Below are 24,884 nucleotides of genomic sequence, written 5' to 3' on the forward strand. Positions count from 1 at the left end.
CAGTCCCTTTCATTAATTCTTTTTAAACTGAACTACAATATTGACATATGCCTAAGATAGGTGACCTCATTTTTAAATTAAATAAGAGATTATAGATGGATTCTACTACTTACCATGCTGAGCATTTCAATATCTTCATAGTTTCTTGCTAACTCCAATATATGCATTTTCTTTGGTACAGCCACTCTCACATATATTTAGCAGGGCAAAGAAGCTGCCGGTAAGAGTGCAGTTTTTCTATAGGTTCACTTTTGACTTCCCAAGTGGGATAAATGGAAAACATAAGCTACAATCTTCATTACTGTTTTGTTCAATAGTATGAAAATAGATTTTTTCCCCTTGTTTACTTATGGAGGAAAAAAATCCTGCATTTTTTATTGTGGCTAGGTAATTTTTCCTTTTTGTACCACATCTTGGCACACACAAGTCAACTGGTCCCTATTTACTGAATTCTCAGCTTCCTCAATTCAATGTCGCAAATCTTGAATATTAGTGGGCATAGGTGGAACAAACACTCTTTTTTTAATGTACCCCCATAGATAAAAATCACAGGGGGTAAGGTCTGGAGACCTGGGAGGCAATAGACGATGAGCAAGATTTTGTTGTCCACCTCTTCCAATCCATCGTCCTTGAATGGTGTCGCTCAGGTAACACCGGACCTACAAAATTATTTCTTTTGTGGTGTTGTTGCCATTTTACTATAAACAAGAAACAGCGCACGGTGGCATTCACTGGTACCTTTAGGCAGGCTTTTAAACTTTGAACTTTTCTCTGTTCAGTTATGTGCAGAATGTGTTTCTGTTTTATAAAATTAGTTTGAAATAAATTTTTGAAATTTGCTCTAATTTGAATAGCCTGGTATTTCTGACTGTTTAATGATATGTTTAAACATTTTGTATTGATGTACAGTGTCTTAGGGTATCTTGAAAAACACTTTTAAATATTTTTTTTATTATTATTAGGCAGCAGGTATATTAATTAAAACATGTAAAACATGTAGGCCTAAAAAAATGTAACTGGCATGAAGAACATTAACCCTTTTAACTTAGCCTCATTGTTCTGTTCCCACCGGTGGAACCAAATTATTAATTTCTTCATTCCTATAAATAAATTGCAGTGTTTTGCTTTTAAAATGCCTTTACAATGCCATATTGCATACTCCGATACCCAGTTGCAACTTTTTATACCTCAAAGAGCGCCAAATTGCTGTATCACACCAACTCATGACCCTAACCCCCCATGGCTTTGTAGAACATCCTGATTTAAATGTTGTAAAAGAGAGACAAGAGACAGAAAAAGGTTTGGGATAGCCACCCCGTATACTTGGGATAAATCTGCTATAATTGAAGCACTGAGTAATCATTAAAGACTGAGTCCAAGCAGAACTGAAGTGGCATTGAGAATTGGCAAGCTTTTATAGAAAGCAGACAAGAAGAGCCAGAACTGGAAGTGATGTCAGGCTGATCCTCCTTTGGAGGTTTTGGAGAAGAGAGAAGAGAGAGTGTCAGTACACCTTGTCATCCATTAGCCCGTCATCAAAGTAGAATCAGTTAATCCCTTTTACTGCCTTCCATGTGTACATGTGTGACAATGTGTACAATCTAATCTAATGGTCAAATTATTATCTAATAAATGAGAGGAGTGTTTCAAATTTCAAACGACACCACAACTCGCTTTCTATATTTCAGAATTTTTTTTTTTTTGTAAAGATATTTTTGAATCATCCAACTATTAGTGTTGTAATTTGGATACACACTATAATAATCACTTTACCAACTATACTGTATATACTCTGACAGTAAGTTCTGCTCTTCAAAATGATACAATGTCATTGGTTTTCAATAATGGAAATGTATGCTAAGGACATTTATCTGAAAAGAGTAAAAGCGGAGAATAAAATTGTGTTTTTTGTACTGCTTCAAAACCGTAAAACTAGACATGTTACATGTAGATCTTTCATAACAATTGTTTTCTAGGCCTTCCTGACACATTTACTGACACTTATATACTATTTGGAATCTTATATCAGCATGTATAGAAATAAGAATAATATTCAAAGTGCATATTTGGGTAAAAACGTTTGCAAATTATTCTGCTGCAAATTTTGAGTGTAATATAACTATATTTTCAAGGTGTAAAACATCTGAAAGAGAGAGTCTCACCTTTATTTTAAGGGGTTGAACATGAATATTGAGTAATGGACGATGAAGTTACATCCAGTTAAATGAAAGAAGAAAACAGATAAAAAATGAGGCTGAGTTTAAAGGCTTAAAATTAGGCAATTCTTAAATAATAAGTTTGATTTATTTATTTATTTTTACTTTAACTTTAAAATGGATGAATAGTATGGATGAATAGTTTCATTATAACATTAGACACTGAAAATAGATCTATAACTAATAAGTAAATGATTTATAAAGATGTGAAGTGCAATATATATACATGTTAATAATTTATCAATGAAAGTATTATAATTTTTTCTAACTTATGAATTATTTAATGAGATATATTACTCTTTGAATGCATAGTAACAAATAATCTGGTAAGGATTATGCAATGTTTGTTAGTGAGTTATTAATGAAAGTTAATATAAAGTGTTACCTAAACTTATAACCACCTCAGTCTCTCAGAGTGCTGTAAAGCAGTTTAACCGCAGATTTTCCTCATAATGCGTCTATGGTCTCACCTGTATTAAAAGAAATATCCTCCTTAGTTAGTATGCAGTAAACACCAAAATCTTCCTTCCTTCCTTTGAACAGTAAATCGCCAGCTCCCTGGGTATATTGACCAGGCTTCTAAGATTACGTTGACTCTTTTTTTCTGTTTTTTTTATTCATCTATTTTTTATTTTTAGAGCATGTCATTTCAGTTTGTGTGGTATTGATTTTACTATACTGTACTAGCTGAAGAATGCAATGCCATTTCTAACAATTCTTAAAAAGAATTCTTTCTAGGGGATTTAAGAGGCTGATGTTAGAGGGAGGATCTGTGTGAGGAATAGCTAGAGACAGGGCTGTTGTAAAAATAATAAATGGATTTTGGTGGTAAAATGCTTAATTTGTACTGTCTTCAACCAAATTATAGCTCTCTTTGAAAATGGTCCAATTTGCATAAATCTCATTAGAAGCTCTGAGGGGCTTCATAAATCCTATTATTAATTAGTGCATTTTTTTATTGAAAATGCAGTCTATTAATAAAAATAATAGGAGGGTGTGATTATGGAGGCTAATTGCTGTGCAGCATCACAGAACTGTGACAGCCACCTTGCTCACCTGGGGACACAACAGAAAGCATGACTCCTCTCCAGCATCATGAGTGCTGCTCTTTTTGGGTTCTTGAATGTTTTGTTGTATAAAAAAGAAAAAAATAGGATGATGTATGAGGTCTGTACTTTGCTGAGTGCAAAGGTGTGCTCAGTAAATGAAAAATGTAACTGTGCTCTGGGTTTGTGCTGAAATGTCCTTAATCAGAGTCCATGAGGAGGTAAAGATAAAAGTCACAAGAAGGGAACAACACTGACATTTGTGACTCTGCAGTTGTGTTTTTACTCCATTTTTTTTATTGTAAATCAAGTATTCACATATTTAGAGAAGGCAGTTGAATTCTCATCATTGTCATGGAGATGGTGATTAAACTAGACCTGTGGCTGTCAGTCTAATATGTCTCCAGGGTGAGATGCATCAGTTTCGTTTTATTGCTCATCTGGTTGGTGCCTCTTTTCATTTTAGTTATCATCTAGTCATTCATTTTCTGATCCTGTATCAGACTCTCCCAACTGTATTTGGTATATGGCAGGAAATAGCCTTGGATAAGACACATGTTATCATAGCTTAGAAAGGAGTGCAGTTCAATATTCAATACATCATTGTGGTCTCTGTATTTAATAAGCGTTGCACTCATATACATGGCCTGCTTATGAAACATTATTCTTATAAGCAATATATATTTTGTTTATGCTTTTAACAAGCTGAGTTTCCCATCTATAACAGATAGATTCATGCATCAAAACTATAGACTAAAATTCATTTGATTCAATTTCTTAATTTAATAAATAAATTCTTATTCCAATTTATCAATATTATATTTATAGTAATATTACAATTTAATTGAAACCTGTTATGTAATAAAACCATAAGGTCTGTGTGTCCAGTCCCTCAGAGTAATCTGATTGGTCTTTGGTGTGATTGGATAGTTTGCCTTTTGTATGTGATTGGTCAGACTGGCTTCAGTGACGTCAAAAACGAGGAAGTGTGAGTGTGAGATGCATGAGGAGAGAGGGTGTGTGCTGGGAGACGGCAAGTATAAAACTAGACAGGAGGGGAGAAAGGCACATTGAAAATAATGCCCGAGTCTGAGAAGCAGACTTTAGGGGAATACGCTTGAGAAAGGGAGCACCGGTGAAGAGTGGTTCAGGCACGCATGAGTACTGAAAAAAGGTGTTGAAGGTACATGTAGTAGGGCAAGAAACAGCAAATATATTTCAGTTGTTCTAGCGCTTGTCTTCAGCAGGTACCATGGCTAGTAGTAAATATATTGTTATTTGTAAAAAAAGTCATCTGATTTAAATAAATGTCAGATGTCAAATGATTGCTTTCTTTTTTAACAATATTGTTTATTTAATTTTGTGGAGCGTATATAAGCAAAGACCTTTTTGATGTTACTCAAGAGCAAGCAACATACTGTAAAGCATCATTTGAGAGAAACAGTCTGTTCTTAAGTCAAAGCCTGCAATTTTCAGTGTCTGACCTTGTTATTTGTTTACGGTCATAACAAAGCAGACACAAATAGGAAATTTTTGACATTTAAGAGAATGGGAAATTCTTGAGAATCAGAGATATTCTTGGGATGAAAAAATTTGACCTGTTCTGTCCCCTGTCAATATTTCTGTCTCTATTTTGTGTCTGTGAAGAGCTCTAACTTTCAATGTATGGTTCCAGATTGTTTTTTTGCTGTTCCTGGCTTTCAGAATCCTGGATCAGACAGTTTCTTCTGCCGTCAGCAGATCTTGGATTTAAATTGGTTCTCTTCTGATTCTCTAGGAGGCTTATTATTTGAAAAATGAATAATAAAATAAAATAAAGGCAGCAAAACATACTGACTTGATTCCACAGAACGCGACTGGCTAGATCCGACAGGATGTACCTGTGATGTTGGAAGGTTCATTAAAATACACTCGGGGAATTGGTTGTTGATTCACTCCTGTGACAGTTGCAAGATGCGCACTCTAAGAAAAAGTTAGTAAAAGATTGGAGTTTAGAGAACTGGTCTTGTGTGTTCTTTGATCTCAGACACAACAGTAGCTTCACTGAAAATGTTTAACTTTCAAAGTTCATGACTTCACACAAGGGGCAGTACTGAGATAATCTGCAGACTGCTTTTTAATTTATCTCTGAACATTGATGATAAACTGTTTACATACATGCTTGATTTGGGATTGAAAATGCAAGAAACTGTGTTGCATAGCAAGAATTCTCAAAGGAGCTGACTCCAAGCCCCCTCAGTAGACCGAGACATTAAAAAGTAGCCTGTACTCAAACAGGGACCAAGACAATTATATAACAAGTGATTTCCAGACAGACATACATTGGTTTTTTATTATTTAACTTTATTTTCAAAAACTAAAAAATTACAAGGACATGCCACTCAATCAAATAAGTAACAATATATTAACTGATACAAAGTAGAAAAAAAAGAAAAAAGGCAAACAAAAACAGAATTCAGGCCACATCCAAGAGGAAGACAAAGAGAGACATGAGCAAAAAAAAACGAAACCCGATCTAACTTCTTTTTGATATGATAAAACAATAACATGAGATAGTTGATCATAGGCACAACACACTTATTCCAGATATATAATTTTGCATTAGTGCAACAATGTTTTCTGAAATGTAGAATACAGGTCTTAAAATGAATTATTCCAAGTGTCATATATACCTATGTCTCTCTTTTCTGTCAGTGTGGCTTTGACATCATGGACCAGAAGATGCATACTAATTTAGTGTGAGCAGGAACACTCAAGAATATAACTGAATAAAAAAAAATTCACATCCACAATCATTCTCAGTCACGCACACCACTCACACCCACATCCACAGTTTTCCCAGTCCCAGTCCCAGTCTCTTTCACACACAAGATCTGACACTTTTTTCAAATATAGAGGTGGTATAACAACCTTGTTTTGTTATACCACATCTTTATATGAAAACAGCATCAGATTGGGGGCAGGGGTTGTGGGAGCGTGAACATGACTAAGAGAATAAAACTGAAAAAAAACGTTAACTTTTACAAGTACTATAAATTTACACCGGCTTTTACAGACACAAATCAAATGTATGTTTTTATTGAATAATATTAATAATTAGAGTAGCTCACTTCTCAAAACGGTAAATTTGGGAGGCAGCTGGTATCGAACCAGCAACATCTTGATTAGAAGTCAGCAGTTCTTACCGCTGCACCACACAAGCTGTCATATCAATAGCCTACCTTAACCTGCTTTCTTCACTTCTTGAATAAAAGCGCACTTGTTTTGTTATACTTATACCTCTTGCGAAAATGTTTATTTGATATTTGGACTTCAGATTTCACACATTATACACTTTATGTCTACATTTTGTCAGTTATACCTACATGCTTACATACATGAAATATATATTATTTACCCTCTACAATTTTAGGCACTTCACCCCAAGGTAAACACTGAGCACTGAGAACCTTCTTTGAGAATTGAGCTGTGGCAGTGGGCGGGGGGATGGGATAGCAGACTGCTTGCTGCTTGTGCTGATTGACACATTTACAACACAAAAGACACAGATGGAGAGGTGCGAAGGAATTTAAGGTGGGCACACAATCATCTCTATCATTAGTCTTAGACTGGCTGACAGACAGATATCTTAACTTTATATAGATTATTATTATGTTACATTGCTTGCTTTTTTATAATTCTTGCATATTGTTTTCACTATTATACTTTGTCAGTCTGTGAAAAATATTTCTTGGACTCTGTGAGGAGAAATACTGTGAAAGTTCTTTGTTCCCAGAGATTTCTAACAGAATTGGGGTGAAGTTCCTATTTAGACACTGTCTGGTTTATTGAACCAAAACAATATTATCTTAAAGCTACATCATTACCATTGCCTCATTACAATTGCCATTAGCACACCCTGGCTCTTGAAAGAACCCAATAGCTGCTAGACTTCAGTCATACTGGATCACCGCAACCATTGCCCTGCTCAACCCTGAGTTTATTCAATTGTGGCCACCCATAATCTTCTACTCTCTAAATTTCAGCACACTCTGACCGCACCTGAAAAAGCACTGGAGGCACTTCTGTTAGCAGAGGATGAGAGATAGAGAAAGATTGACAAAGATAACCACTGCAGCTGCATTAATTCTGGAAAAATCTAGATGGGGGTTTCCAGGCAGGGTCTGACATGGATTGTACATTAAGCGATCCTTTTACAGATGCTAGGTGTAAAATTTATTCCAAGCTGCATTTACATTTATTATTTGTGTTGTGGCTGTTTTTTGTTGTTGTGGTTCTTTTGTCACTATTGAAGGGCTATTACATGTGGAATTACCTTTCCATGCTTCATTAAACCTGGTCTTTATGTGGACCTAAAGTTCCCTGCTAGACACACATACTGTAGTCACACTCACTTAAACATGGACAGTTTAGATGCTTTTGAGATATGGAAAACCAGAGTACTAGAAGAAAATCAATGTACTCATGTAGGTAATGTGAAAACTCCACACAAACATTGGGTTAGAATTTTAATCCAGGTCCTTGAAGCTTTGAGGCAGCAGTGCTAACCACCCTGCCATTGACTTTACTTAGAGTGTCAGTACAAATACTTCTATATTAAAAATAGCAGCCATGTTAACTGTGTCCAAATGTTCTCAAACTATTAATAAAATTTAAATGCTTAGTAGGTGGAAGAAGGCAAGGATGGATGGAATAGGTACAATTATTCACCATGTGAAATTTATTAAATTTCAAACAGTGTGTGTTTTTAGTTTCTAATTTACATATCCATCTCTTTAATTTTAAATATAAGTTTGTTATTTATGTATTATGTTTTGGGGCCAATGTTTTATTCAAGGGAATACTGAGATGAATGATATTAATAAGTGAAATAAATCCTCAGAAAAATATTCAAGTGAATGTTTCTGTTTTCTTTACTAATATATACAAATAACAGTAACATGGCTGGTAGCGACATAGTGCCACAGTGATTAGCACTCCTGCCCCTCAGTACCAGGAGACTTGGTTCAGATTTCAGCATGTTTACTATTGTGTAGAGTTTACATGTTCTTCCTGTGTCAGCATGTTTTTTTTTCTCCAGTTTCTGTACCTGTAGCACAAAAATACAGTAAATTATTCAGGAAGATTGTCAAATTTAAATTGATTCAGTATGAAAGGCAAGTGTGCCTTGTGATGGAAAGGCAGCCGTACTAGGGTTGCCTCCTGCCTTGCAGTTGTTATGTTTCATGAAAGGTGTATTCTCTTTTCTATTGTAATTTTTGTTTTTATTAATTATTTTTTAATATGTTCTTGTTATGTAAATTTACATTTACAGTACATTCATTTGCTTAGCTAACACTTTTATCCAAAGCCACTTACAAACAATTGAGTAACATTAGGCTAAGGCCTGTTTGTAAAAGGTGACAAAAGTCGATTGCCACAAGTGAAAAGATGTAATAACTCATACAATTACAATCATAGATTACAATCACTAAAGCAATTAAACTTAAACAAATTAACCAAGAGCATAAATTGCCGCTATTCTGTTATAATTTTTAGAAATATTATCTATGTACTATCTATTATCTATGTACTATGTACATACTGTATATGTGCATCCTGACTATATGCCTTGTGTTTTGTGGATGGAACCTCAAGAGGTGGAGCCACCATGACATCACTACTGAGGAACCGCCCCCAGCCTTTAAATTCAGGTTGAGGAGATGGTCCTTCAGAGTGTCATTGATAATTGTGGTTTGGGAATCATCATCACATTTCTTGCATTTTCTGGGTTATTATGGATTTTTGGTTTCTCATGACTAGATTGTGGATTTGGATTTGTTAGCCAGCCCTTGTTGCCTATTTATTTGCCTTTTCCATGCTTTGTTAATATGCGTATGTTGTCTGCCTGTGGTGCATCCAGTTTCTGAGAAGGATTTTATAAAGTCTTGGCCTGCCTTTTGTGGTATTTTGAGGACTGCACCCCATGTTTGCCAGTTTTGTATTACTGAATCATAATAGCACTTTATGATGCTGAGATTTGCATCCAGACCCATCTAACCCTAAATCTGTTTAAATAGGTTGAAAAATAAAGGTATAAATACTGTTGATGTTTGGAAAATAAGGTAGCCCATCTCTTGGTATCTCCTTATTGCTCGTGAGACTGTGCTGGGAGACGTTGCAAACCTTCTCGTGACGGCATGTATGGATCTGCCATCCTGGAGGAGTTGGACTGCTTGTGCAACCTGAATCAGCTGCAGGTACTGCCTCATGCAACCAGTAGTGACAAGGATGCTAGCAAAATGCAAAACTCGAGAAGAATCAGTCAGGAAGGATAAGGAGAGATATTGTCTGTAACCATTCTCTTTTTGAGGGTCATCTTGCTGTTGCCTCTCCAGTGCTCCTGATGTCACTTTCATGTGCACAAAAGCAGATGAAGCTGATTCACAATCACTTATGCTTCCTAACTGGACAGATTGATATCCCTGAAGCTCAAGTGATTTGGTGTTAGACTGTGATGATTAAGTGTTCCCTTCATTGTTTTGAGCAGTATATTTATTAATAGCATATTATAAGGAATAACCTGTCCAGAGCATAGAAATATAAAATCTACAGTGCACATGACCAGAGACCCACTGTGTAGTGGTTACAAATGATCGGATGTACCAGAGATCAGGGTTCCCAGAAGAAAGCCGAATAATCTTAAGGATGGTATCCTGACACATAGATAGGCTACTGGCTAGAAGGTCATGAGACCAAATTTTAGCAAGGAAAAGACAGTTATGTGAGGATTTGTGTAATAAAAGTTTCAGTTGAGAAGGAGATACTGCATGGAAATTAAAAAAAAGATCTGAGTTGGCAGAGCAACAGTGAGGGAAGTCACAGTCCAGATGTTTTTAAAGCTGCAGGTAGAACAGTGACGAGGAGGTGGAAATAAGCTTTTTTTATTTTTAAATTTCATTTACATTCATATGTTGGGTGTCATAAAAAAGACCAACAGTGTGTAGTTTGATTTTCTTGAGAAAATGTTATTTTAGTTATATTAAATCTGGCATATGTCATTTAGTTAAAAATGAATCCATATGTAATTGTTATGAATTTCCAAAAGAAGACCAAAAAGGAATAAGCACAAGTAGTTTGGGATCCTCTGATTTTCAGCATTAATGTTTGAACCATTATGTCTTCCAGTTGTACTGTCCTGTTGATGAAATCTGTGTGTAACAGTACAATCTAATTGTGTTTTAAGAGTGTTAAGCAAATTTAGTGTGCACCTAGTGTGATATAAAGCTCTCTGGTATCCCTTTGCTGCCACCAAGTCTCTCAGTAGAGTCCTATGGCCTGAAGTGAACTCAAGTGACTCTTTAATGGCCTCAGTTAAAATTATTTCCAAAGAAATTTTCTTTTATAGTTAAAAAAGACAAACACTGAATTATTATTACTCAGACAAGGGCCATATTCTTCACTCTTAGGATGATTTGTTTTAAATATTGATGAAACTATAAGGAAGTGCCATTTCTTTTTTCAGTCACTGTCTGAGAGGTTTATGCTTTGGTACTCTGACTTTCCTTCCACATCTATAAAACGTGCAGGTTCAGTTAATTGCTTGACTCAGTCTACACAGTAGTGAAATTATGATGGACTGACCACATATCAAGGGTTAGTTCCTACTTTGCATGTAATGTCACCGGGATAGGCTGTGTTAACATCAGCCCTGAGCTAGCTTGATCAAACATAAATGGCTGGATATTTCTCAAAACCTTTTTTGATGGATCCCAGTAATGATAACGGACCATGCTTTTGCTTTCATATCATTATTTTTATAACACATAACATTCTCAAACCTGTTTAATCTAAAGCAAGTCAAAAAGGGGTAGAGCTTATACAGAAAGAAGCAGCACAAAGCAAAAACAAAGTCCTTATTGATCACCAGTTTATCGCTGGGCCCACTCTCACACAAAAACACACACTCTCATTCACACAGAGCCAATTTGGAAACATAAATTAACCTGACATGCACAGTTTTGAGGAAACCCAGTGTACCTGAAGAGAAATACACACATGCAGACATTAGGAAACATGCCGGTAATGACTGGTCATAGGATTTAAATTCAAGATCTGTGACGCAGCAGCAAAAATACAGCCTTATCATTATTGTAATAAATATATTAATAATAATAATAATAATGACACATTTTTTCTATCTAATGCGTGAATGCTTAGAGGCTATTCAGCCAAGATCTAGACTCTATAGGAGTAAGTCTGAAAATAATAAGTGTCAGTTTGTCACATCATACAACTAATAGAGGAAATAGCTTTCTTCTTCCTTTTTATTGATGATGACCATTTTCTGCACAAAGTACAGCTTTAACATAATTAAAACACACACACAATAGTCTATGGAAGATTATTTTATAATTGTATTTCGGCAATCACCTTTCATGTACCTTTTAATTTCAGTTTAATATATCACACACATCCAAAGATATGGATCTGCACCTTACCTACATGTACAATGATGCACTGGGGAGTGGAAGGAATAGTCCACTGCACACCAATTAACTTTTATGGTACAAGTGTTTGTTTTGTGAATAATTACATTCAAACAAACCTCAGATCCTTGGTCCTGTTTAGCTATATAAAGCAAAAGGTGCAATATTAGAAGTGAAGGAGACTATAAGGATCAGTACATTAAAAAAATCAACATCAAATACTGACCAATTGTTTAATCCAATGAAAATCTATTATGATATGGTTTTCTAAAATAAAAGCCACTACTATATATCAGCATGAATGGGAACAATGCCACAGACCCTCTCTCTGACATTCTAACACTGAATACTTTCAACCAACAAAAGACAGCAGGTCTGTGTCAAGAAATATTACTGGAGCTCTATTATACCAATGGCAATAACTTGAAGCATTATGTGACTCGAACTGCCAAGTCATTTTGTTTCTTTTTGATTTTCTTCCTTTGTTTTCATTCTGGAGTATATTTGAGAGAAGTTTCTTGTTCCCGGCCAGGACACCTGTTCGCCTCCTACATTTTTTATCTATCTATCTATCTATCTATCTATCTATCTATCTATCTATCTATCTATCTATCTATCTATCTATCTATCTATCTATCTATCTATCTATCAACAGTGGAACCTCGGTTCACGACCATAATTCATTCCAAAACTCTGGTCGTAACCCGATTTCGTCATGAACCGAAGTAATTTCCCCCATAGGATTGTATGTAAATACAATTAATACCATTCCAGACCATATGAACTGTATGTAAATATATATATTTTTTAAGTTTTTAGGTACAAATATAGTTAATTAAACCATAGAATTAACACAGCTTAATAGTAAACTAAATGTAAAAACATTGAATAACACTGAGAAAACCTTGAACAACAGAGAAAACTAAAACTGCAATAGTTCACGCTATAGCTCTACCAATCGCTGGCTAAAAACACTTTTTTTTAATAAGTTTTAAGCACAGGGAAAAAAAATGAACATTTGAAAAAATCCATAATTTAATAAACCACCAAGAAAAGTAACATTGCAAAACTGCCTGTGTGTGTGTGTCTCTCTCTCTCGCGCGCGCGCCTGTGTGTGTGTGTGTGTGTCTCTCTCTTTCGCGCCTGTGTGTGTGTGTCTCTCTCTCGTGTTTGTGTCGCGCTCTCTCGCTCTCTCTCTCTTGCTCGCTGCACTGAAAATGCACAGGGAGAGACTGAACACGTACAAAACGAAAGGGAAACTGGCTTGTTCGTATACCTAGTGCGTGGTCGTGAACAGATGCAATAGTTTGGCGAACTTTTTGGTCATAAACCAATTTGTACGTGTTCCAAGATGTTCGTGAACCGAGGTTCCACTCTATCTATCTATCTATCTATCTATCTATCTATCTATCTATCTATCTATCTATCTATCTATCTATCTATCTATCTATCTATGTCATTGGACAGATGCACCAGAAATATGTTATTAGTGTATTAAATATACTGTATAGTGCCACTTGGCAATCACTAGAGGGCACTTTGCAAAGTTTTGTGTTTATGAGGAACTATTGATTTGCAGATATTATAGGAAGTGAGAAAAGCCATTAAATAAAGTACTGAGTACACATCAGAATAAGGGCTACCTAAGAGCATCTATCAGTCAGGTACCTCTGTGCAACAAGACCTTAAAAATTGGTTTGTTTGGTGTTGAGACAGAGTACAGTAATCAGGTAGAGAACATTTTTTCTTGGTGCATAGAGAATTGTCTGCATCTTAACATCAGGAAAACCATGGTTACTGACTTTTGCTGTACCAAAGAGCCTCTACACCCCGTCACTACTCAGGTAGTACATGTAGTGGTGCTTCACTCCTACAAGTACAGGTTTTCACATCAATGACAGAATGGACTGGTCCTGGAAAATAGAGGAACTGTATAAGAAAGAGCAGAGCATGCCCTTCTTCCTTAGTAGACTGCGTTCTTTTACTGCGGCAAGAGACATCCTTCACATCTTCTATAACTCTTTGATGGCCAGTGTGATTTTCTATGCTGTAGTGTGCTGGTCTGGTAACATCACTTCAAGAGAGGCCCACCAAATCAACAAGCTAATTAAGAGGGCAGGCTCAGTTATGGGATGCACCCCAGACCCCCTGGATGTCAAAGAAAAGGAGAGGATGCTGCACAACCCCTCTTTGACACACTAACATTGAGTAATTTCAGCCATCAAATCACTCAGCAGAAGTGTGTCAAGAGACGCTACTGGGGCTCCTTCATACCAACAACAATACGCCTGCATAATGCTGCACTGTAACTGTGACTGTCAAATCAGACATTTTTCTTTCTTTCTTTTTAAACTTTTTTGTTCCATTTTAGTCATTCTGGTGTGTGTACAGACCATACTATATGAATATTTATTTAAATGCATTTATTTATTTAAAGAACTTCTGTTAAAAGCCTAATTTCCCACTGGAGACAAATAAAGTTGTCTATCTATCTATCTACCTATCTATCTATCTATCTATCTATCTATCTATCTATCTATCTATCTATCTATCTATCTATCTATCTATCTATCTATCTATCTATCTATCTATCTATCTATCTATCTATCTATCTATCTATCTATCTTGATAAGACTTACAAATGACTTTAATGACTTTATTATAAGAAATACCTATAGTGCACCTTTTGGTATCAATTTAATAAGATTACATAATAATAATCGACTAATGAATGCTGCAACTTGTATATGCCTTAATTTAATTTACTGCTACCATTTTTCTATCTTTAAATAATAATTAGAATAGATTAGATAAACTTTATTAATTCCAAGAGGAAATTCAGTTGAATACAGTAGGAAGAAACATAAAAACATAGAATCACACTCACATTGCAAATAGCACATTTAATCAATAGATAGATAGATAGATAGATAGATAGATAGATAGATAGATAGATAGATAGATAGATAGATAGATAGATAGATAGATAGATAGATAGATAGATAGATAAAACAATAAGTAATAAATAAATGAATGTACTGTATATTGTACAGAAATAGCAAAATGAACTCAAAGAGTATACGAATTTAGTCTGGGACATCAGGAAGAAGCATTGAATTACCTGATAGCAGAGGGCTAAAATATCCATGATGAAACACAAATTGGACTTAAAACTTATTAACACTGACAGAAGTGGTTTGCAATAATCAAAGATATTTTTAACTGAGGAGACAGAACACCACTGAAATGGAGTCTGTTTAATAGCCAAAACATAAGCTATATGTCACTACTTAGGCTTCAGACCAAACCATGTTGTACATCATGGGCAACAAGCCATTGTTTAATGATTTATACTGTGAGACAAGGTGGGGTAATATGTTGTTTAAGCAGCATGATCTTTAGGGTCATTTCAGAGCCCCAAACTCCAGACATAATGACACAGACACAAATTCCATGTTCAAGCAAAGGTTTATTTTAAAGAAATGCTTTACATTGGTTCTATCAGTACTACTAATAATAAATAATCCTACTTTTTTCTTTATTTTTTGTTCTCCTCTATTCCTACCCAGGCAAATGTTGTCTTTCTTCTCTCGTGACTCCAACTCACTAGCCAGACCTAAGAGTACTACCATATTGCAGCTAGGAAGCACTTCTGGGTCAAGCAGAACTTCCTTAAACAAGGAGACCTCTCCCCTGGAGGTGTTCCTGGTGGCTCCCAAGAAATCCAGCAGGGCCATTAATTAGGACTATAATTACAATGTTGCCCTACAGGTATGCACATTGGGAGATCCACCATCTATAGTACTGGGGGACCATGTTGCCCTAGAAAGAGGTCTCCTTCAATTATAAAAGCTTCCCAGTCAAGGAAAGAACTATCCATCTTAGCCAGGATGCCAACTAACCCATATTTTCTATGAGAGTAGATTCATGGTTTTGTACAGTTCTCAAATCACTAAAGACTGCTTAGTCCATATAAGCAATACATAAAAGAGGACATTTTTTTCTACTTACCAGTAGTGTGTCTGTCTGTGGAGGGAATGTTGAATTTATCAAGAGATTTACTTACCTCAACAGTGACATTCATATCTCTGGTGACTCTTCCTATAAAGTCAGTAGACAGATTGGGAGAGCATGGGGGTCATGAGATTGCTGGAAGGGTGTGTGTCATACTCCTGATATCTCTGCAAAAGGACGAATGTTCAAGTCTTTAGAGCTTTCCTGCTTTGCTATATGGTTGCAAGACATGGACGCTATCCAGTGACCTGGGATGGAGAATCATTGAGTCAAATGAGTGGTTACTCACAGAGTCACAAGTTAGGTCTGTTACCTGCATTGTCAGGAAGTGTCAGTTACATCATTACAGCCATATGGTGTGATTCCCCGAGGATGATCTGGCTCGCAGGATCCTCATTGCTGAGGACCCAAGCAGCTGAACCAGCCCAAGGAGATGCCCACATCTACCTGCAGCTGATAGATGTTCATTTACGGAGGGTGGGACTGGAACACATGTCTGTCTTGGGCATTGCCAACCAGGATCCCAAGCTGTTTCATTGTGTGGTAATTGCTGCAAGTTGCTTTACCAGTGCCTGCTGCCCAACCTGACCTGACCTTTCCTACTTACTTCAAAGTGAATTCAGTGCATTGTTGTAACCCAGGTGCAGTGCTTGGCTAAAAAAATGTTTGTTCTGAAAATTGAGAAACTGGGAAGTCAGGGGACACTATAGATGTACTACAGTATGAGAACTTCTTGTAAATTACTCCATTTATGTTTATGGGTGACCTTTTCCTGGCTGTCTAGAACATCTCTCACACACTACTGGCTTCAAAAGACCTTTTCCCTCTTGCAGGTTTATGTTTTATGTGTTGCTATCTGATATTCCGTGCTTACCATGCAGATTGTGAAGCAGATTCAAAATCAGTTTAATTGCAGACTCATTTTTCAGGGTCTCCCCTGGCCTTTATGTTTGGTGTGTATTAAAACTCCAGCAGCCTTATTATAAACTAAGTGAATTCTGATAATATTTTTATAGGAGGCTCAATGTGGAGAAAATTATTTTTACATAGAAAGTAGGAATAAGGTTGTGGCTTCTGCATTGGTGTTGAGAAATTAAAGTTACCATCCCATGTGGAATACTGGTAACTCTTGAATTATGTGCAGGCAATGTGGACTTGCCGCTAAGCCATCGGATATTAAGTCCTGTGAGACCTGAGTAAGTCATTTATGCTGCCTGTGGTCTTGTTTAAACAACTGTGTAATTTTAAACAGTGCCTTGGGATGGTGGCCAATTAGAAAAGACACAATATGACAGTGAAACTTTAAAAGGATAGACGTTTTTATTTTTATTTTTTTCTTCTTGGCCGAGTTACTGTCTTGTCTCCATCATCATTGGTGTAGGCTGAAGTGCCCTTCTAACCCTGAATGGAAATGCAAATTTGAAAAATGAATGAGTGGCCAGAATGGATTTATCTAAATAAGACACCATGTAGGAAAAAATGTATGTTGTGTATGCTTCATTGCTCTATTTTTGTAATTTGTTTGCCATGTGGCTGGATGATTTGGCCCACTCAAAAATATGAAATTAGCATTTTTCCTTTTTTGTCTTCTTCAGTAGAAGAATATAAAACAATTAAATCTATCCTTTACATGTTGTCAGCTGTTTTTATGCATGTGTAAATATGATACGATTTTAGTAATTCTTTTGGCATTAATTTCTCATATTAAATTATTCACAGCAAGGATGTAATCTGTCATGATCCTTTTTTGCCATATCTTCCCACAGATTCCCTGTAATTCCCATCCACTCACATATCACAGAGTTGTGGTCTGTAAATTGAACTGAATTGGGCAATTTACCTGAGGTACTCCTCTGCAGCCTAATCACCTCTTTCTTTCAACCACTCATCTGATTCTGTGTGTCTTGTTTCAATAGTATATTAAAGTATACTCAGCTCTTTTACTCCAAATTTATATAAGCTCAGGCTTTAATATATAATATTCTCAAAACTATCTAATCTAATTCAGGGTAGACTGTTCTTGCAGAAAGGAACCATCCCTCAATGGGAAAGCAGAGTCCACTCAAACCTGTACCCACACTCATACACAGGACTAATTAGGAAACACCATCCTAACCAAATTGTGGAAATATAATGAATGTGCCCAGGGGAAAAACGGCAAACACATAGGAAGAATGTGAACATTCCACATGGAAAATGACTGGGTGCAGGTTGCCAGATCTTTAATGCATCAGTGCTATACTACTGTACCAACTCAGGTTTTACTTCATGTTTTGATACAAACAGGTGTATTTAAGACAACTTCTGTGGACCTTTGGTCTGATATCTCAGAACTTTAGGTTCATATGCCACCCCTAGTTTATCGGGACAAAAATCCATTGCAGAACGTTTGCAAAAAATATGTATCTCTATAATTTGCAGTTTACATGTAGTGCTCTCCAGTTGGTACTGTGATATAATAAATAATACAGCTCTCTCTCTGGTCCCAGGAACTGTTGGCCTGATCACTTTGGAGATTTTATTTACTCACAGTGTCCTGGGGTTTTTATTCCAAGTGCTCCATTTTTTCATAACATATCCAATGGATTAGTTATTTTTTTCGTTCAGTTTGACTTTTGTGGTGAAGGTTATGGTGAAATCTTACTGAGGTGGACAGACCTGGCCTTTCTTTTTCTAGTGACCTTCTCCAGCTCCTCCTGAAAAAATACCCATACAAGTTGAGATATCTAACCCCTCCAGCATCTCCTAGTCTTACTTCTGAGCTTTTTTTTCTTGTGAATGCATCTGCTATCAACCTATTATATGTGATTCAATACGTGTGCCATCATTTCAAAATACAGCAGCTATACTTGGATCATGTTTTTGTTTGCTAAATTTAGCGTAATTCATGGAAAAGTACCAATCTGTATCTGTCTTTCCATCTTCACAAGGAATGCCCACCTGTTTATTCTTGCATTTACTACCATGTCTATGAAAGCATTTGTGCATGAGCCACATTGCAGTGCTTCACTCTTCACTCACATCATGCTCTGTCCACAGTGTGCCATATCGCATGTTCTCCATTCGCCAAATCAAATTGATGGATGTGTACTTTGTATTGTAATTTTTGATGACATTTCAAGAGATTTTATAGTAATGTATATTAATTGATCTAATGGAAATAACTGGCCTGTGATGGACTAAAGTCCTGCTCGGATACTGTTCCTGCTTTGGGCCCTATGATAGGTTCCAGATGTCCCATGACTCTCCCCTGGATCAGTAGATTAGGACGATAAATGGATGGATAGATGGAAATAACTGGACTGCCTACAGTTTTCAGATTTGTGTGTAATTTTCTTCATCACACTAGTGAAACAATGTGAGTGATTGTAAGTGTGACATTTTTTCAGTGGCTATTTTCTAGTTGTCTGCTGAAGAAAAACAGCAATTTCACATTTGCTAAACAAAGTTCAATAATGTCAATAAAAGTGTCAGGAAAGTATTTATCGAGGTTAAAAGGATTTGCAAATATGGTCAAGTGCGAGTCAGAGGGCATAAGTGGAGATTCACACCTGGGTACCAACGTTCAGTCTCATTGCTTGTAATTTAAAAACACATCTCCCATTGGTGTCGGTCGTGGTGTTTTTAGTGTTAAAATGTCTTAGACACAACAATACACTGTCTGCCTGGATAAAAGTTCATCAATAGAGCTTCTAGCAGGTTTGAATTATTATAAAGATCTATGTATCTTTCTTACTGTTGCTCTCAGCTGTGATATAGCTGAATAATGATAAAAGTTTTTTGGTGTTTTGATTGCAGGTTTCATTCAGAAGACATAGATGCAGGGTTACACTTTGAACTTAATATTTACCACACAAATTTAGCAATCATTAATGTTAATACAAATAATCCTTAATTCTCTTTTCATAAAACAAATATAATATAAAACTGCAAAAATCATATCCCCATTAATTTATTTTTTGTTTTCAAAGGTTTTGTGATTGTGCTCTCTAGCAACAATAACTTATTTAATTGGTTAATAGTGAACTTTGGCTGCGGTGGGTTGGCACCCTGCCCGGGATTGGTTCCTGCCTTGTGCCCTGTGTTGGCTGGGATTGGCTCCAGCAGACCCCCGTGACCCTGTGTTCGGATTCAGCGGGTTGGAAAATGGATGGATGGATGGATGAACTTTGGGTAGTCATGCTTCTTTTGACTCTATTCCAATCAAATCCCATTCTAGTATGCCATGCTGACGACAGCAATTATTCTGGACAAGTTTGTCTTCTGGCCATGAGCAAGGGTAGTGAGCTGACTGACTTTACCAATGTCACATTGTAATAATTTCTGTCACTAATTTGGCTTACACATAGGGACTTGTGGCAGTGATGCATTGACTGAAGTTTTAGACCAGCTAGTAATTAATCAGTCATTCTGAAGGTGATTGTTTAAAACAAGTCCAAAAGAAATTGACAAGATTAGCTGAGATGTCAGCAGCAAACTCAGACATAATTCACTTGCACAATTAGCCGTACATTATGTTAAATGTATAACAAGGCAGTGAGGGCGCTTTAAGAATATGACTGTTATAAATTGTGAGTCGGTATCTTCTCCTTAAGATAATATAAGGCCTATAGTTAAATAAAATGGCCATTATAAATCATGTGCCACTGTCTTAAACTTAGTAAAACAGAAACCCAGTGGTCAAATAATAATAGCAATAGTAATACTAAGAAAGAATTACAGCAGGTATATGCATAAGCATTACAAGTGAATTTAAAAGTCTTTTTTAATTTTGGGAAAACATGTAAAATCTCCACCCATTGCAAGTTCCTACTCATTTTAATAGATGACTTTGGAGAGAAGAATGCATAAATTCCATTATTATGTGCTCATGTCCATTATATTAGAAGATAATTTACAGGATATCTCTCAGCTAAGAGGTGCAACGTCTGGATATCATGCTGTGAGACATGTATTTGAAATGTTGATGGAGGCCACACATCTCCCACCTACTTGTACCAGGGATTTTTAGCCTTTTCATGGAGAAGACAATAAGAGAATTGAGGTTTTAAGTTCTCAAGTCAAACTTTGTGTACATGCTCACAACAGCTGATAGAAAGTTTTTGCTTGTTGCTTATCATGATTATGTAGTTAATGTAAAGTTTTTTTAATACTGCCTTTTTGAAAAAAATGGTTTATCTTGGTGGTGTTAGGACCCTTGGCCACCCAGATCAACACTAAAGGTTAAAATACAATCTTGATAGGAAGAAATATGGAAACTAGCTTAATGTTTGGAGAACCTAATGCATTTTCTAAAAGAGACACAGCAATTAAGCTCATTTAGTTGTCTAATGTGTAAGTTTTCTTAGTATCATGTTTAGCCAGATTACAAAAGATGTCAATTTCTCAGTTTCAATAGATAGATAGATAGATAGATAGATGATTTCAACTTTCACTTGCCCTTTTCTTTAAGTGTTTATTTGCTTAATTCTCATGGATGTCCGCAAATTCAAGTGTTACCAGGCCTTTGAATTCTCAGCATTGCAGTGTGAGAGTTCTACTACTATCCTCCATTGAAGGGGTTTACTTTAATTTCTTTGTCCCAGTTTGTTAAAATGACAGCCATTCTTATCCCAGATCAACAGAGAAGACTGCAAAATGTTACATATGTCAGTGTTTCTGTTGCATAACTTTATTTTCTCTTCAATGGGAGAAGGCATGGTCAGGTTCTGATTACATCTAGCTTAGGAGTATTTCGAGCCAATAATGGTATTTTAAGGCAGCTATGTCCACACTGTAATTTTTTAATATAAAGACAGGGCTTTTAAATGAAAATGATCTTCATACTTATTAAAGTATTCCCATCCACACTAAGATGACAAAAACGCATGATGCTCACCCACACTGGCCTACCACGAATGGGGCAGGAAAATCTTTGAAGGGACAATGTAGTGAAAAATTTGGCGCCTTGTGAAAAATCTAATTCTCTTGTTCTTTATACACTTTAAAAGTATCAGTACGGAAAGGACGCTGATAGCGGATCTCTTCTAAGAAAAGGAAAGAAACTCTTTAAAGAAGCCACAGCAAATTGCCCCAGTGTCACGTTAATGAGCTGATTACTGATAAAAGTAAGCATCTTCAAAAGTGACGATAGTAGTCTTGTCATTAAATAAAAACACCACAGGTGTTAAAGTGGGCGGTACGGTGGCGCAGTGGTAGCGCTGCTGCCTTGCAGTTAGGAGACCCGGGTTCGCTTCCCGGCTCCTCCCTGCGTGGAGTTTGGATGTTCTCCCCGTGTCTGCTTGGGTTTCCTCCCACAGTCCAAAGACATGCAGGTTAGGTGGATTGGCGATTCTAAATTGGCCCTAGTGTGTGTGGGTGTGTTTGTGTGTGTCCTGCGGTGGGTTGGCACCCTGCCCGGGATTGGTTCCTGCCTTGTGCCCTGTGTTGGCTGGGATTGGCTCCAGCAGACCCCCGTGACCCTGTATTCGGATTCAGTGGGTTGGAAAATGGATGGATGGCTGGATGTTAAAGTGACAAATAAAATAAAAAAGTGATCAACTAACACAATAAAGATTCTAAATAAGCATGGGGTGTCTTCATTTTACTGCATTTTGCTTTTGTGTGTCTGTCCTGTATTCTTGTGAGCTTGGCTGCATTCTATACCCGTCCACCTCATTAAGCACCTTGTTATTAATTTTGAGGTGGAAAGTGCCCATCCTTACTGAATGGATCCAAGATAATTAGTAAACACTGATAAGAGACTGCCAATTCAGTTATTTACAGTCTGAATTTTACAGGGATCTGAATTTTCCACTACAAAGGTAATGCCGATAGCCATGGGATTTATCATAAAACTGTAGGGACAGGTTAATTATTTGTCTTTTGTGCATATGTGCATCATTTAAACTACAGAAAACGCAGTTTAACTGCATACAGATAAGCATCACAACAAGCACCATGGAAAGCAACTCTTCTAGGTCCTCTGTGTTAGAATATAGAGGATGACCAGTCAATGAATGTGATGTTGTAATAAGCAGGGGCCAATCAGTGAAGGGCCATATAACAAACAAGAACAAATAAAACGTGACTAGAGTCAAAATTTTGGAAAAATTGCATTTTTTCCATTCTACGAGTTATGTTCAAAAAGTTTCCGCACTTTTATATTTTCATTGGAAATGGTGAAAGCGGGAGTAGTAGTAATTGGGCATTAAAAAGTTGGTATGATGATGGGAAAATTGCATCGCAAACGAAGGTGACTATGTAGAAAAGTGATGTAATTTGGAGTTAAAAAAAGTGTGAAAACTTTTTGAATGTTCTTCATACACTAAAAGTATAAAGTATAAGACTTTGGAGGGTCAAAGCACGGCTAAAGGAATGCATTGATCAATTCAGTTTATAAATCAAAATACACCCAAAAACATAAAGTTATAGATTTTAATACATACCAAAGTGGTTGGTGGTAATGGAGAACTGTCAAACTGAAACTGCCAGTTGGCAGCAATCCTGGGAAAAATGTATGCATATGTGCTCACTTTCATTGTGTTACTTATTTCTCTTCATTTAAACTGTTTTCTTAAGATTATGAAATTTTATTTTAAAAACTGGCAGTAAGAAAAACGCAGTATATTGTGCTTGCTATGTAGTGTTTGCCTTAGCTCGCTAGTAACATTTTGTTCAGTCTGTTCCCTAATGCTGATTCCCAACTTTCTGTTTCATGTACAGGTGCTTCTGTAACACAGCTGTTAGCACGGGACCCTGACAGTGATCCACTCGTGTTTGGAGTAGTAGGTGAGGAAGCCACTCGCTTCTTTGCAGTGGAAAGTAACACTGGAATTGTCTGGCTTCGACAGCCTCTGGACAGAGAGGTGAGTGGTACAGTCTATTCTGTGCTCTTCATGCTTGCAAACTGTAGATAGTTGAAAGAACCATATGTATATGCTTCTCATGTTTTGTCAACTTGATGGTGGACATAATTCATCCTAAACTGATGTGGCTGGGGCGGCTTCTCTCTAATTCAGCAGTTCAAAGTCAGATTAGATGTTTAAATCATTCTTCTTCAAGTCATGTTTACAGTATTTGTTGAAATTTTGGTCATTAAACTACACTTTGATGTGTTTCATAAACTAAAGTTACTTCAAGGTGAATATCTCCCAAATTGTGCACATCGGACAAACTGACTGGGTCACTTTAATGTCAAAATTCACCTATAGGCTTTGAATGCCAAATTTTGATAATTGATTACCAGAAGGAGGAAATTGTGCCATCAATATTTGGAAGCTTTTGGCAGGGAGAACTCCAGACTCACTTCTTTGTATACTACTTGAAAATATGTGCACTCAAACTTAAATCAGTCAACAGTAAGCTATCGACAATTGGTTGTTTATTTTTTATTTAATTTCAGTTTCTTTTTGAGTATGCCATTTTAAATTGTGACAGATAGGGGATGCTATCGCTCCCTTGAACCCTTGATCAGACGCCAGACACCAGATAAAAGTCCAAATTATTATTTTATTAGGACAATAATGTGCACCAAGCACCCTCCACTCCACAATACTCATAAATCACTACAATACTCTCAATCAATAAACAATCCTCCACTCCCAGACGCATTGCCACCCTTCCTCCCGACTCAGCTCAACCCTGAGATCTCCCACAGTCCTTTTTATAGTTAATGACCCGGAAGTGCTTCTGATCCCTCAGTCCATGTGACTTCCCAGATCTTCCGGGTCAGGTGAAAACTCCTCTTCTTCATTCTGGAAGTTCGTCATTCCCTCTGTCGCTGTGACCAAGATGTACTTCTGGGTTATAGGGAACATACAAGTCCTTATGCCTCCCTGCAGCGTCCTCTGGCGGCCCCCATGGTATCCAGCAGGGCTGTGAAGGAAAACTCCAATGTCCATAATTCCCTGCTGGCATTTGGGACACCTCCATGCTGCAGGGAGGGCTCCATCTGGCGGCCTGGGGGTATTGGCCGGGTTGAATGGCCGGCCATGTCTCACAAAATTCAATCTAGTTTTAATTTTTTACTCCATTTTTAAATGTTTATTTTTTTGGCTCATTATGTGAATTATGCTGTACAGTCAAAGGCATTATTTTCTAGATGCTAGGATTAGTGTGGTATCTGGGACCAATATTGCCAAATGGCATCAACTGGCAGT

At 36.7% G+C, this 24,884-nt stretch overlaps 1 protein-coding gene across 4 annotated transcripts in view; it reads left to right on the top strand.

Moving 5' to 3' along the window:
- cdh23 (cadherin-related 23) overlaps window positions 1-24,884 on the top strand; it is a 1,336,251-nt gene that overhangs the window by 330,827 nt on the left and 980,540 nt on the right. For all 4 annotated transcript variants that reach the window (XM_051923904.1, XM_051923901.1, XM_051923902.1 and 1 more), the window contains exon 4: window positions 23,449-23,591. In XM_051923904.1, coding sequence (XP_051779864.1) covers window positions 23,449-23,591 — 143 coding nt within the window. The remainder of the gene's footprint in view (window positions 1-23,448; window positions 23,592-24,884) is intronic.

Source organism: Erpetoichthys calabaricus, chromosome 2, assembly GCF_900747795.2.
Source record: "Erpetoichthys calabaricus chromosome 2, fErpCal1.3, whole genome shotgun sequence".
In the NCBI taxonomy this organism is placed as follows: Eukaryota; Metazoa; Chordata; class Cladistia; order Polypteriformes; family Polypteridae; genus Erpetoichthys; species Erpetoichthys calabaricus.